The sequence below is a fragment of the Eptesicus fuscus genome, chromosome 1 (assembly GCF_027574615.1).
Source record: "Eptesicus fuscus isolate TK198812 chromosome 1, DD_ASM_mEF_20220401, whole genome shotgun sequence".
In the NCBI taxonomy this organism is placed as follows: domain Eukaryota; kingdom Metazoa; phylum Chordata; class Mammalia; order Chiroptera; family Vespertilionidae; genus Eptesicus; species Eptesicus fuscus.
In genome coordinates, this window is record NC_072473.1 from 119,263,741 (window position 1) to 119,279,498 (window position 15,758).

General features: G+C 41.4%; 1 protein-coding gene and 1 pseudogene across 2 annotated transcripts in view; both read left to right on the top strand.

The window, feature by feature from the left end:
• Positions 1–441: 441 nt before the first annotated feature.
• The window catches only part of THOC2 (THO complex subunit 2), a 133,199-nt gene continuing 117,882 nt past the window's right edge, over positions 442–15,758 (top strand). For both annotated transcript variants that reach the window (XM_054709513.1, XM_054709475.1), the window contains exons 1-2: positions 442–527; positions 15,464–15,522. In XM_054709513.1, coding sequence (XP_054565488.1) covers positions 457–527; positions 15,464–15,522 — 130 coding nt within the window. In that variant the 5' untranslated portion in view covers positions 442–456. The remainder of the gene's footprint in view (positions 528–15,463; positions 15,523–15,758) is intronic.
• LOC129148800 (60S ribosomal protein L36a-like) lies at positions 3,297–3,649 on the top strand (annotated as a pseudogene).

Genomic DNA, 15,758 nt, shown 5'->3' on the forward strand with positions numbered 1-15,758 from the left:
TTTACCTCAGCACTTAGCAAGGTGTATTGTAATTGACCTGCTTATATGTTTGTCTTTCCCACAGACGGCAAACTTGTTAAGCATAGGCATCATGGTTTATTGTTTTTCTATTCCCAGTGTCTAGCACATATTAGGTACTTCAGAAATACATGCTTGAATTAGTTGCCTGGTGTTGAGACTACGTAAAAAGATAAGGGCTACGAATTGGCCTGGGAAAAGGGAAGTGAGGGCTAGGGTGGCGGAAGGCGCGGCCCGCGACGTCACTCTGCGAAGGGACCCACGGCTTTGGGCGACTTCGTTGGCCACGGGGCCTCGGGCTTCCGCGGGACGGAGAAGACAGGGGCGGGAAAACGAATAGCTAACTCGCCGTTCCCGGCATTCTTAGTGGGCGGGGCTTCACTTTGACCCCTCGCTCGCATGCTACACATCCGGGCTCCTGCTAGTAGTGAGGGGAAGATGGCGGCCGCGACGGTGTTGGTTCCCGTAGAGTGGATAAAGAACTGGGAGAAAACAGGGAGAGGCGAATTGTGAGTGTTGGGGCTGGAGCGGGCGCACGGCCGGGCCGGGCTCTGGTGTCACTGCGTTCTCCCCCGTTAGGGGAGGTTGGGGGCGGGGGAGAGATGTGCCCCCTCCCCCATCTGGGCGGCGGGTGTGGACGTTTGGCTAGGAGTTTCGAACTGAGGTAGTAGAGGTGCCGGTAACCACTGCCGACCTCCTTCCCTCCGTGGCCTCCCTTAAATCTCCTCAGCCCTCAGTGGCTCGCCTTTCTTTAGTCTGTTAGCAGAACTCCGGTGTCGCCCCTTCGGGTCCCCGCGCTCCCGCTCTGTTTCTTTTTTGTCCCCCTCTTCGCTTGAGCTCACTTGGTTCCTTTCTCTTCACGGGGCCGCGCCGGGGAGGTTCGGACTTTCCCTCTCTCACGTCCCATTTCTTCACTCTGCACCCGTTCGATTCCGCAGTTCGGAGCCTGGCGCCTCCTCAGCTCGAAGTCTGAGGAGAGCGAACCACCCCGGACTCCCCTCCTCACCGGGGCGTTGCGGAGAGCTCCGCTTTTCACCTCGCGTCCTCCCGGGGAGCGGTCTGTCAGACTGTCCCGGCCTCGCGCGGCGCCGCTGCCGAGGGAGGGGTGTAGCAGGGGTTGCCGCTTTCCCGGAAGACCTGCCGGCATTTCTTTACTCAGTCTTTTCATCTTAGAGCCATTTCGTGTCGGACTCGACTTTCGTCATGAAATGTTTCCTAAACCCCATTTTGTCCTGGGACTGCAACTCATTTTGGCAAGTCTCCAAGGTTCTCGAATACTCAGAATAACGCGATTCCTTTAGTCATAAAACTTTTTTTTTTCCAGGCATACATAGCAGTAATTTGTCATACCCGAGGTTTCCTTGCCCAAAATTTCCAGCGCTCCATCTAGAAAAAAAAAATTGTTCAAGTAGCAAAACAAACCCCAGGTTAAAAAATAACAACACACAGATAACTTCTTTCTAGTTTCCTTCTTTGAATCACTTTATTAGCTAAAGCTCGATCCTGTAAGAGTTAACTCGTAAGCCATTTTTACCGTCGTTGCCCACTCCCCCTCCCTCTCCCCTCAGTGGTTCGTTTACCGTTGCTGGTGCAGTTTACAGTTGGAACTTCGTTACTTAGAATGAAACTAAACGCAGGGAACCCGTGCGCTGTGCGCGTGTAACATCGTCTGCCTATAGCCCGCCCTCCACCCCCCCCCTCTTCACCCCCGCCTTCGCACTCTCACTGTCTCACTGTTTTACTTAACTGTGTGAGCTCTAGAATTCGATTGGCTGAGTAAGCGGCCGGCTTAGCCACTTAACTAGCTGAGTGACCTTGGATAAGTTCCTTAACCACTTTGACAGTTTCCCCTTGAGTAAATTGGGAATAAGTACTCAAAAGAGTGTTGTGTAGACTAAATAATGCCTGTAAAGCACTTGGCTTATAATAAGTGCTCAAGTGATAGCTATTAAAAGTAATATTATTCCAATCTTTAGATATTTAAACTTACTGGATAGCTCTTGCACTTAAAGTCTGTACCACTTAGGTTAGCAATTAATTGGTCCCTGACTCATTTATGGGTACTCTTTAAGGAATTGAGAGATCCTTGAAGAGTGGGGACTGTCTCATTTATTTTGGTTCAACTGTCCTGCCTCCCGCCTCCCCACACTTTCTAGCATATGCTGAGAGTGCTTATTAGCTTATTAACTGTAAGAGAAGTCAATTAGATATATATTCATTTCTTAACTGTTTGGAACATTTTCTAAATCCTCGTACTGCTAGTTAACACATAGCTATTAGGTCCCTTGTGTGTAGGGAAGGCAGGATGGGAAGATACCAAACTAAACCAAACCAAACCATCATCTTCATGTATATTAGATTAGGATAAATCAGTTATTAGGATACTTCAGTTCATTGTTGACTACTTTTTAAAATTAAATACCTTTTATTGAGTTTTAGAGAGAGGAAGGGAGAGGGGGAGAGACAGAAACATCAATGTGAGAGGGATGCATTGGCTGCCTCCTGCATGCCCCCACCCCCCACTGGGGATTGAGCCCCCAACCTGGGCTTGTGCCCTGACCAGGAACCGAACTGGCAACCTTTTGGTGTACTAGACGATGCCCAACCAACTGAGCCACACTGGCCAGGGCCACTGTTGTTTACTTTTAAAAGCCAACTTAGTTATTTAGGTGCTCTCATTTTTGTAGCTTGTTCAACTTCTTCCTTCCAGCTGTTTTTGACAGTTTTACTATTGTTACTCCCACCTTGGAATGAGTGGTTTTAGGGGTAGGAGGTGAAATTCTGCTTGGCTTCTGATTGGCAGCCTTTGGAGAAAAACAAAGTGATGTAGTAAAAATAGAGTTTTGGACTCACTTTATGTATATTTACACGATCCATGCTAACTGTCATAGTTCCTGTGATTGAAGAGCTGCCTCAAAACTTACTTAACATCTATGTAGTTATTCCATGGCTTGTGGGATGTAATTTGAATTAGATACAAATCAGTATAGTCAGTTTTATAATTGTATTCTATTATGTAAAGAGAGTTTAAAGTTGCTAGTTGTGTGATATAATGAAATAATTTAGTCAAACATCACCATGTAATACTTTGTTTTCTTGTATTTGAAACTTTGTTACATATAATCTAACCTTGGATTTTTTTTTGTATCTTGCAAAAGATAGCTGTTAGCATTTTCATTTTATTAGAACAAATGGCATTGTAACTATATTACAAAACATCACTTCCTTTGTCTGAAAACAGGCTCTTAAAAATAAACCAGCAACTGGAAACATTAAAAATGAAGGTAAGCTTTTTCTATGCTGATAGTGCTCTCAAAAACATAGTGAAAATTCCTACAACACGCTGGACTTTCTGTAAGAAGTGTTGCAAACATCAACCCCACAATGTAACACAGTATAAGAAGGGCAAGGATTCTCTGTGTGTGCAGAGACAGCGGTGTTATGACAGGAATTAGAATGGCTATGGTGGACAGACTAAGCAAAAAAGGCTAAAACTACAAAGAAGATTGTGCTGAGGCTTGAATTCCTTGAGCCCAACTGCAGATCTAAGAGAATGCTGGCTGTTAAGAGATGCAAGCATTTTGAACTGGGAGGAGATAAGAAGAGAAAGGGCCAAGTGATTCAGTTATAAGCTTCATATTTTGTTATGTGACAATAAAACCTTGAGGATATCTTCTCTTCAGAAAAACCCCCACACAAAACCCAAAGGTAATGTGCCACCAAATTATTAGTGAATCGTTTATAGATTTGGCTTTCAGAATATGATCAATATTTAAAATTATATGTAGGGTGGATTTTTCCTTTTTAACAAGATAAATGAGCAGATTAGCTTTAACTTAACTGAAAATTACCTTTTAAAAAATTTATGTTGATTTCATGAAGTTCATTTCTTGCCTGTCACTTCTAAGTCTATTCTGGGAGTTGTAGTCAACTTCAGCATCATATTGGTAAAGCAACATATGAGATATATGGGGCATTTTATAACTTTAAGAGAGGGCAATTCTTTTTTTTAAATTTCTTTATTGATTAAGGTGTTACATATGTGTCCTTATTCCCCCATTACCCCCCTCCCATCCCCCCCACTCAGAGAGGGCAATTCTTAACTGGGCCTCATGAAAAGCAACTGCTTATTAAGAGGGAAAGTCTTGGCTTTGAAGAATAAGGTTTGTTAGGTAACTAAGTAGAAAAAAACCTGTATTTTGCTTATCTGAATGGTTCATCACATACCTAGCGAACCTTTCAGAGATACTTATTATGTTTTTCATGGTAAATTACAGAACTCTTAAAATGATTTTTTCTAAGAGATATCAAAAAGACAAAGGAGGACTACCAAAACATATTATTAAGTGTACTTTCCAGTAACACGTAGAGCTACTCTTACAAGTTTCACATCTAAATGCAAACTCAAATACTGTGAAATATGCAGGATATGGATTTAACCACTTTAATTTTGGAATTAGAATTTTAGTTTCTTGATAATTTCATATTAGCATAGGGCTTGCTATGATTAAGCAAATAAACTTGCCTGTATTGGTAGATCCAATGGAGATTATGTTTTTAGTAAAAATTATTAACATAGTTAACTCAGCATTTGTTTGTGTTACAAGCAACCTTGTTGTAGAGTTTGTTACAAGCTCTTAATCTGAAGATGTTAGCCTCATGTCAATACTGAGTCTAATTTTGAAATACTTATATTTGTTGGATATCATCTATTTGTCTTTTTGAAGGACTTAATTCTTTTAAAAATTTACATATGAATTAGAATTTTTAGGTCTTAGTAATTATTGGTAGTTATAATAATGTTTTAAAATTTAATTGCCAAATATTTTGGTTGCCATTTTTATTCTGCTGCTAAATGATTACATGTTTCAGAACTTATCTAAGTACATGTGGATGTTCATTAAGTGTTGTCTGATCTGAATTTGTTGGAGGGAAATAGGAAGAGAGACTTTGTGGCAAATAATCTAAGAAATTTTAATCTTGGTAGTTGAATTTTTTTTTTGTTATTATTATTTTTTCCTTTTTCTTTAAAAGGTACTCTAAATTCAGCTGAAGCTTTATCTGAAACCTTCATGTCTTAGTTTTCATTTGGCATTTATTTTCTCATTTGACTTGTATTCACAAGTTATTAGTATTGGTCTGTTTTCTTGGTAAGAGAAATGCATTCTTCAGAAATTGTTGTAGCAATATCAGATTTTATAGGCTATGGCTATCTTCATTAGAAAAATTAAATTATTCTACAATGCTTAAATATTAAGGTAGAGTGAGAGCTATTAATGCACTTGTGTGCAGGAACTTACTGTCTTTTTTTTTTTTTTTAAACATTTCCTGTTCTCTTTCCTCCTCAATGGATGTTTTCATTTCCATAAATGCATATATTGCAAGATAAAGCTACATGTCCCAATATTCATTTTTGTGGTTATATCTCTCTTCTAACAGTGATAATAGAGGTAGCACTTTGCTTAACCAAATTTACTCTTTTTTTTTGTTTTGTTTTTAAGAATTAATCTAAGTGCAGATTGACATTAGTTTTTTTCTGTGTGAAACCAACTTTTAGATGTTGATTATAATCAAAGTAGTAGTTCCAGCTTATTCGGTGTTTCCTTTTTTACTGCAAAATGGGAACAACTAAGATGGAAAACTAAATATTCATGTTAAGAAGTACTCACAAAAATACTTAAATCCTTGATAGAATATAAGACATTTTATTCTTTTTTTCCCTACAAATCATGACAGAAAGTAGATTCTGTCTTTGTTCTCAGGGACCTAAGACACCATCTCTACAATAGCACCAAACTATTAAAAGTGGAAAAAATGGTAAACTCAGTTATTTGGAGGTTATTAAGGGACTGAAATAATCATTTGAATTTGGACTGAGGCGGAATATTCGGTTATTTTTAAAGTCATATTAAAATGGGTAACTGTTGGAGGTAGTTTGTTTCTCTCCTAATCATTTAGGACAGAGTACTAAAAAGTGTTTCAACAGGTGTTGAAACATGTAGCATACAGAAACATAATTGCTTCTTTAAGGATACTTCATGATTTTCTGTTAGTGGATTACTTAGAGAGAAGAGCACATACAAATCTACTGATTGGAGGAAATTTCTTAGTGATTGTTTTTAGTTTTCTCCTACAACACAGAAAGAACTGTTTTGTACTAGGGAAATACTGTAAAAGTATCTGTTATGCAAGTGAATTGCCCCTTAGTGATTCCTTATATAATTTGAGCAAATATTTGAGATGATAATTAATAACTCATGCTGACATTATTATCTGTATCCTAATGAATATGTTTGTGGTCTCGTGTCTGATAAGATGGCATTATATTTCAATTCTTAAAATTATGTATCAATGACTATATCATTAGATTAGGTGGGATTTGGACATTTCCAATCCCTCTCCACTGGGAGGATTATCACAAAAGACATATTCATTAAGCTTAACAAACAGAAAATGAAGCTACTAAAAATGTGAATAAGCACAAATATTCACCATAAAGACTAGTTGGCCTTGTTTTTTATTATGGGCACAAAGTGAAAGGTGAGTTACTTGATTTCATTATATTCTTCTGTCAAAGACAGCTTACTATAAGGGGAAATTGTTTTAATACTTTATAGGAAATATCGAAGCAGTCTTGATATACTTTTTTTTTTTTTTAAAGGAAACCAGTTTGAGTTTGTTTGTTTATGTATGTATGTATGTATGTATGTATGTATGTATGTATGTGTATATGTAGGTTAATCCTCACCCGAGGATGTTTTTTCATTGATTTTTTTAGGGAGAGTGGAAGAGAGAGGGAAAGACAGAGAGAAACATCGATGTGAAAGAAACACATTGATTGGTTGCCTCCTGCATGGGCCCGGGCTGGGGAGGAACCTTCAACCAAGGTATGTGCCCTTAACTGGAATCGAACCTGGGACCTTTGGTCTGCAGGCCGACACTATCCACTGAGCCAAACTGGCTAGGGCTTGATGTACTTTCTTATATAATTACTCTTGACAAAAAGAGCTAGGTTGCAGACATTTTTAGGTTATATTCTCTGATACTAATCTGAAGTAGATGATCCTTTTGTATTACCTACTGGAAGGAAGATTGATTTTGCTTTCCTATTCCAGATGAAATTTTTAATTTTAAAAATAGTTTTTATTAAAATTTTTAAAAATTAAGCATCAGTAATGTTTATTAATATTCAGAGAGTAGAAGGGAGAGAGAGAGAGAAGCATCAGCGATGAGACAGAAATGTTGATTGGCTGCCTCCTAAACTTCCCACAACCCAGGCATGTGCTCTGACCCGGAATCAAACCATGACAGCCTGGTTCATAGGTTGACGTTCAACCACTGAGCCACTCTGTCTGGGCTTATTGATTTTTCTTTTAAAGAGAGCGGAAGGGAGAGGGAGAGAAACATTGATGTGAGAATTAAGCATTGATTGGTTGCCTCCTGTAGGCCCCTTACCTGCCCCCTACCAGGATCATTATTCCCTGACCCAGAATGTAACAGGCAACCTTTTGGGGCATAGGAAGATGCCCAACCAAATGAGCCATACCAGTCAGGGCTAATTTACCATTTCTATGGTGTTCTCTGAAATTTTTTTAAAAATAGGAGTTTGGTTAAAAACAAAACTAAATTATATTTCCAGTTATGAGATTTAATTTAACAATTGTTCTCCATTGGCAAGGCCTTTTTATTCTTTGGTTTTGAAAATAATTTTGTGAGACCTGCAAGTGAATTGTTAACCAGGAAAAGTTGACTGACTTTTAACAACCTTAAACTGCTCATCCTGATGATGGAGGATTGAAATAATCAGAAGACATAGAAGTGAGCTTCAAGGGCATGGATAATCTGCAAAGTGGATAATCTCTCTGTGGATGATTATAATGTAGCATCATATTTCACCTTAGGTGTGATATATAAACATATTATATAAGTTTTAAAATTACTTATTTTATTGATTATAGAAACATCTGCATTCATTGATTCTCTTTTTTAAAAAAACTTATTGATTTTACAGAGACGATGTTAATCCTCACCTGGGGATATTTGTTTCCATTGATCTTTTTTAGAGAAAGTGGAAGGGAGGGAGAGAGGGAGGGAGGGAGGGAGGGAGAGGGGAGGAGGAGGAGAAGGAGGAAGAGGACGAGGAGGAGGAGAAGGAGGAGGAGGAGGAGGAGGAGGGGAGAGAAACATCAATTGTGAGAGAGACGGTTCTTTTTTGTTAGAGCCTTGTGCACCTTGTATTTCTTTTCCTAAATTATGAAATTGAAAAAATACATAAAATGCATAAAACTTAAATGTAAAGTTTAAAGACTCTCTAGGATGTACACCCGTGTAACTCACACCCAGGTCAAGACAACATAACCTCCCTTGCTGATTTTACCCCTTTTTACTTCCCCGAAGTAGCCATTGTTCTGACATTTATGGCTTTCTCTTCCTTGTTTTTATTTATAGTTTTACTACCCAATAATTTTAAGTTTCTTCTTGATGTAATTGGAATCATAGGGTGTGTTTTCTATTTTATCTGGCTGCTTTTGCTCAACATTATGTCTTTTAGGATCCATTCATGTTTTTGCAAGTATTTGGTTCATTGATTTTCATAGTTTCAAGATGATCCATTGTATAACTATTCCACAATTTGTTGATCTCTTATGCTATTGATAAACAAATTTGTTATTTTGAGTTTTTAGCTATTACCAACAACGCCAATGAAAACATTCTTATATAAGTATCTTGGTATATATAAGCATGTGTTTTTGTGGGATATATACTTAAGTGTAAAACTGCTGGGCTCTAGATTGTGATTAACCTCAGCTCTACTAGATACTGCCAAACTATTTTAAATATACTCGTACCAGCAGTGATGGGAGTTCACCTTGCTTCACATCCTGGCTAATGTTTAAATCTAGAGTCCTGGTGCACGAAATTCATGCACATTAAAAGGGAATTAATTAGAGGAAATATTTTAATATTGCTATTTGCCTTTTCTCTATAATAGAAGTGTCAGGATGAAAGAAAGTTAGTAAAATGTAAAAGAAAATCTTCCCCCTGTCAGAGTCAAGTCCCCGCCCACCCATGTGCTCCTCAAAATCACAGGAGACCCAGACCCAGACCCGGCCAGCCCCACCCCCGTCAAGCCCTGCCCGGTGGGGGGAGCACGGCCTCAGGTCGCCTGGCCTGGTGCCGGGGCAGGGGGCGCAGCCTGAGATTCCCCCGGGCCGGGGGGGTGCGCCTTGAGGTCCCCTGGCCCAGGTGTGCAGCCTGAGGTCCCCCGTCAAGCCTGAGGTCCCCTGGCCCAGGTGCGCAGCCTGAGGTCCCCCGTCAAGCCTGGCGGGGGGGTGCAGCCTCAGGTCCCCTGGCCTAGCGCGGGGTGCATGGCCTGAGGTCCCCCGGCCCAGACCGAGGCAGGGGGCACGCCATGAGGTCCCAGTCAAGCCCTGCCGGGCGGGGGGCGCAGCCTGAGGTCCCCCGTCAAGCCCCGCATGGTGGGGGGCATGGCCTTAGGTCCCCTGGCCTGGCACTGGGGTGGGGGGAGTGGCCTCAGGTCCTCCGGCCCAGCACCAGGTGGGGGGTGCGCCCTGAGGTCCTCCGTCAAGCCCCGCTGGGCGGGGGGACATGGCCTGAGGTCCCCTGTCAAGACCCCTCAGGCGTGGGGCGTGGGCTCAGGTCCTCTGGCCCAGTCCTGGGGCGGGGAGTGTGGCCTGAGGTCCCCAGTCAAGCCCTGCTGGGCGGGGGGCGTGACCTGAGGTCCCCTCACGGGGGACATGGCCTGAGGTCCCCAGCCTGGCGCCAGGGCGGGGGACACGGCCTGAGGTCCCCTGTCAAGCCCTACCAGGTGGAGGACGCAGCCTCAGGTCCCTGCTGATTGCTCATTAAGGCTCGTTAAGGGAACTCGGCCTCCGCTGTGGACGCAGCCATCTTGTGTTACGGGATCCCCACCTCTGCTGTGGTTGCAGCCTTTTTGTGTTATGGCATCCCTTCCTCCGCTGTGGGCGTAGCCAGCTTGTTATGGTGTGATGTTCAATTTGTATATTCCCTCTTTATTAGATAGGACTAGAGGCCCAGTGCATGGATTCATGACCGGTGGGGTCCCTCAGCCTGGCCTGTGCCCTCTCCTAATCCAGAACCCCTCAGGGGATATCGGATTGCCAGTTTTGGCCCGATCCCCGCAGGGGATCCCCCAAGGGATGTAGCAGTGCAGGAAGCAGCAGGCGACTGGGGAGGAGCCCGAGCCGGGGCCGAGTGCTGCGCTGCTCCCACTTATCCCAGCCCCGCTGTGCCTGCTGTTGCCGTCGCTCAGTAGTGCTGCTACGGAGGCGGGAGAGGCTCCTGCAGCCACAGCTGTGCTCGCCAGGTGTGATCCTGGCTTCTGGCTGAGTGGCGCTCCCGCTGTGGGAGTGCACTGACCACCAGGGGGCAGCTCCTGAGTTGAGCGTCTGCCCCCAGTGGTCAGTGCGCATCATAGTGACTGGTCCACCGGTTGAGCAGTCGACTGTTCGTAACGGTCGCTTAGGCTTTTATATATATAGATTGCTATCAACCTCTCCCTTAAAGTCCTCTTGATGTTTTTTCATATATTTAGGTGCTCCTATATTTGGTGCATATATCTTTACCAGGGTTATATCCTCTTGTTGGATTGATTCCTTTAGTATTATGTAGTGACCTTTGTTGTCTATTGTGATGGCCCTCATTTTGAAGTCTATTTTGTCAGATTGCTACCCTAGCTTTTTTTTTTTTTTTCATTTCTGTTTGCATGGAAAATTGTTTTCCATTCCTTCACTCTCATCCTGTGTGAATCTTTTGTTCTGAGGTAGATCTCTTGTAGACATCATTTAGTTGGATCATGTTTTTGTATACATTCAGCTATCCTATGTCTTTTGATAGGAGCATTTAATCCTTTTACATTTAAAGTTATCAATAGGTACTTATTTATTGCCATTTTAATTCTGTATGCCTAATTTTCTCTTTCTCTATTTCTTCTGTTCATCACAGCAGTCCCTTTAGCATTTCTTGCAGTGCCGGTTTGGTGGTGATAAACTCCTTTAGCCTTTTTTTTATTTTTATGTCTGGGAAGCTCTTTATTTCGCCATCAATTTTGAATGATAGCCTTGCTGGATATTGTAATCTTGGTTTCAGAACCTTGCTTTTTATTACCTTGAATACTTCATGCCATTCCCTCCTGGCCTATAGAGTTTCTCAGGGAAATCAGTTGACAGCTGTATGGGAGCTCCTTTGTAGGTAACAAATTGCTTCTCTCTTGCTGCCTTTAAGATTCTCTCTTTGTTTTTCATTTTTGGCATTTTAATTATGATGTGTCGGGATGTGGGGCTGTTTAGGTTCTTCTTGTTTGGGACTCTCCGTGCCTCCTGTACTTGAGTGACTTTTTCCTTCACCAGGTTAGGGAAGTTTTCTGCCATTATTTCTTCAAACAAGTTCTCTATCCCTTGCTCATTTTCTTCTCCTTCTGGCATACCTATTATGACACTATTGTTATGTTTCATGTTGTCCCACAGCTCCCTTAAGTGGTCCTGTTTTTTAATTGTTTTTTCTTTTTGGTTCTCGATTGTGTGAATTTTTTCTATCCTATCTTCTAATTCACTGATCCAATCCTTGACTTCCCCTAATCTGCTGTGTATTCCTTCCACTCTGTTCTTTATTAGTATTATGTCATTCTTCATAGTTAGTATATCTTTTCTCATGCTGTTGAGTATCTTTGCCATCATTATTCTGAACTCTATGTCTGATATATTTATCTCCATTTCATTTGTCTTGTCTTCTGGAGAATTCTCTTGTTCTTTCATTTGGGTTTTTTTTTTTTTTTTGTCCCATTTGGGTTTGGGTTTGTGACTATGTATTAGGTTGATCTGCTGTTCCTCCCAGTCTCTAGTGCAGGACAGTGTCAGATGCAGTTTCTGACTAATTAGATCAGGCAAAAACTTAAAGCCTATAGAAACCTGCCTTTGCCTGCAGACTGATTGCATTCAGTCTAGAGTAGCCTCAGGCAATCATCCACAGATGGGGAGAGACATTTTCCAAAAGCGTGGGGCAATTGCTTATGCCTGGAGGCTAATTGTTACTCTCAGTCTCTTAATGGGCCTCAGAAACTCCACAGGGTGGGGCAATGTGTTTTCCAATAGGGTGGGGCAACTGTCTTTCCTCCAGGCAAAAACCACCTGGATAGCAAAGGTCTGCCTGAGAAAGATGTCCTCTGTAGCATGAGGGAGTGACTCAGCACAGGAAATCAGGATGTCTGCCTTCTGAGCTCTAACCCCAGAGCCCCCAACCCGGTTTCTGCTCAAGGTGCTAAAACAAAGTATCTGCCAACCTAAAATTCTGTATTATAAAAAAACAGAGTTCCAAGAAAAGGCAAAATAAGAATTGAACTTCAAACAATAACTGATTTCACACACTGAAAAAAAAAGCTTAAGGACATTCTTTAAGCAGGATAAAAATGCACTCTGCCCTTCCTCTGCTGGAGCCCAAGGTGAGTGGCTGCACATGAAATTGTGTGCTGGCCCTTTAAGATGGTGCCTGCATTTCTAGCTGTCTCTCCCTGGTAGATAGCAACCCTACTGCTTTTCACAGCCAGATGTTATGTGGGCATCTTTCTCAGTTCTGGTGCTCTGTGCTGGGGGCCCAGCTTGGGGATTAGACCCAAGAGTTCTCAGAACTATATCTCTCCAGAACTTCAGCTGCTGTCTGGGGGGGCCTGGCTAGCTCTTTTGAGGCTCTACCCTTCCTACCAGTCTCTATGCAGTCTCCATTTTCTGTCCTTGGTTATCAGGGTTCTCTCCAGCTAGTCTTAAGTTGATTATTCAGGATTTTTTTTTTTTTGTATTTTAGTTATAATTCCAATTTGGTCCTAGGAGTATGTCTGTGTAGCATCCACTTACTCCACTGCCATTTTTAATTTCTAAGCCACACAATTTTTACTCTGATGTTCCACTTGTCTGTTTTTGCTTTTGTTGCCTGTGCTTTTGGGAGAGAGAGAGCAAGGGCCAGAGTCAAGGGTAGGGAGGGGAAGAGAAGGAGAGAGAAATGGCGAGAGAGGGGGAAAGGGAGGGAAGAGAGGGAGAGAGGGTGCACATCATTTCTTGCTGTCACTGCAAGGTTCTATCTAGGATCATTTTTATCCTGCTTAAAGAATGTCCTTAAGCTTTTTTTTTTTTCAGTGTGTGAAATCAGTTATTGTTTGAAGTTCAATTCTTATTTTGCCTTTTCTTGGAACTCTGTTTTTTATAATACAGAATTTTAGGTTGGCAGATACTTTGTTTTAACACCTTGACTGTATCTTTCAGCTCTCTCTGGCATTCAGCCTTCTTGTTGAGAAGTCATGAAGGTAATATTTTTTTTTTTTGGTCTTAGTTGCTTAAATGGTTTTATCTTTAGTTTTCTGTAGCTTTATTATAATGTGCCCAGATGTGGATTTCACTTCAGTTTTGGAAACTGAATTCTTGGCTATTATTTCTTCAAATATTGCTTTTACCCTGTTCTTTCTCTCCTTTCTGGAATTCCAGTTGAGCATACCTCTTTTCACTATAGCCTATATACCTAGTCTTTGCTGTATTTAAGTTAGTCTAATGAAGAAGTATTCAAATACAAGTATTTTTTTCATTTTTTGTTTTATTCTTTTTAAAATATATATATATTTTTTATTGATTTCAGAGAGGAAGAGAGAGGGAGAGAGAGATAGAAACAATGATGAGAGGAAATCATTGATTGGCTGCCTCCTACACAACCCTTACTGGGGATCCAGCCTGCAATCTGGACTTGTGCCCTTGACCGGAATCAAACCCATGACCCTTAAGTCTGCAGACTGACGCTCTATCCACTGACCCAAACTGGCTAGGGCTCATTTTTTGTTTTTAGACTTTATTGTTGGAAACAATCTCAAACAGATGAGAAAGTAGAATCTATATAGTATATATAAAAGGCTAAGCGACTGTCCAACCGGCAGCTATGACGTGCACTGACCACCAGGGGGCAGACGCTCAATGCAGGAGCTGCCAGCTATGGTAACTTGGCAGCAGCAGTTCTAGGGTGACACACCCCGGAACCAGAGGAGGGAGCCTGATTCTGGGGTGTGTCACCTGAGAACCACCCTCTCACAATCTGGGACCCCTTGGGGGATGTCAGAGAGCCAGTTTTGGCCTGATCCCCACAGGCCAGGCCGAGGGACCCCACCTGCCAGAGGGACCCCGCTCACTCCGCAGATGCCCTTCGAGCCACGGTGCTGCCCCAGGGGCGGTCAGCCAGGGAGGGACCACTGGAGGTTGGCTCCAGGGCATGTCTGTCCCTTCTCGCCCAGTCCTGCTGGCCACCTTCTAATTAATTTCCTTTCAATGTGCACGAATCCATGCACCAGGGTACTAGTAATATAATAACCTCTCAGTGATACATCGTCAACCAGTTTCAATAGTTTTTCAACTGCTGGCCAATCTTGTTTCATCTATAATGCCACCCATTTCCCATTCTGTTGAAATAAATATCATTTCATCTGTAAATATTTCAGCATCTATCTCTTGAAGATAGAGTTTTACTCATATATTCAAATTGACTAAGAAATGTTAGGTTATTAAAATTTGTTAGAGAGAGAAAGAGAGAGAGAGAGAGCAGAAGAGAGAGAGAAGCCTTGATTTGTTGTCCCACTTATTTATGCATTCATTGGTTGATTCTTGTCTGTGTCCTGACTGGGAATCGAACCCACAACCTTGGCATATTAGGATGATGCTCTAACCAACTAGGCTAACTGGCTAGGGTCCATAAATGTTAATTTTTAAAATACTTGTTTCATACAGGATTCAAATAAGGATCCATACATTGATACATTGTGATTGATATATCTCTAAAGCCTTTTTTACTCTGAGGATCCCCCACCATCCTTTATTTTTCCTAGCAATATATTTGTTGAAGAGACTGGGTCATTGTCATATAGATTTTTCCACAGTCTGAATTTAGGTCATGCTTTTTTATTTTTTTTAAGTCAACATCATAGATGGGTGGTAATATTCCATTATCAGGATCAGGGAGCACATAATGTCTGATTATCTCTTTTTTTTGTAATGTGAACAGCCGTTCATAGATGCCTAGGTCTTTTAATTTATTAGGAGTCTTAAATAGTAATGTAATTCTATCATTCCATCATTATTTATTAGCTGAAATACTTAAGTACAGAGACATTTCTTATCAACTGTTGGTTCATATATGAAGGCAGAATAAGTGATTGATTTTTTTAGTTAATTTTACCAGTTTTGAAAATAATGAATTGATTGACTAGCATCCTCCAGTTTTGACCAATTATGGCTTTTAGGTTTGTTTTATTCTCATTCTAAACTAATGGATTTTGACATCTGATACATTTCCAAATATTTTTAGTTGATATAATTTGCTCTGAAAGGATCGTTTTTGTTAAGATTTGAAATTAATGCAGACTATTTTTGTTTTGTTTTAGTTTGCATTTGTGTCGGATTCTCAGTGAAAATAAAAGCCATGATAGTTCGACTTACAGAGGTAAGTGTTTTAAAAGTATCATTGCTATTATTTTTGGCTTGATCAATATTAATAAATATTCTGTTTTCATCAAATTGTTATGAATGCAAACAAAAGGTATAGGATAGTTAACATTATGTAAAGCTTTTATATGAATACTAGAGGCCCAGTGCACGAAATTTGTGCACGGGGGTGTGTGTGTGTCCCTCAGCCCAGCCTGTACCCTCTCCAATCTGGGACCCCTCGAGGCATGTCCT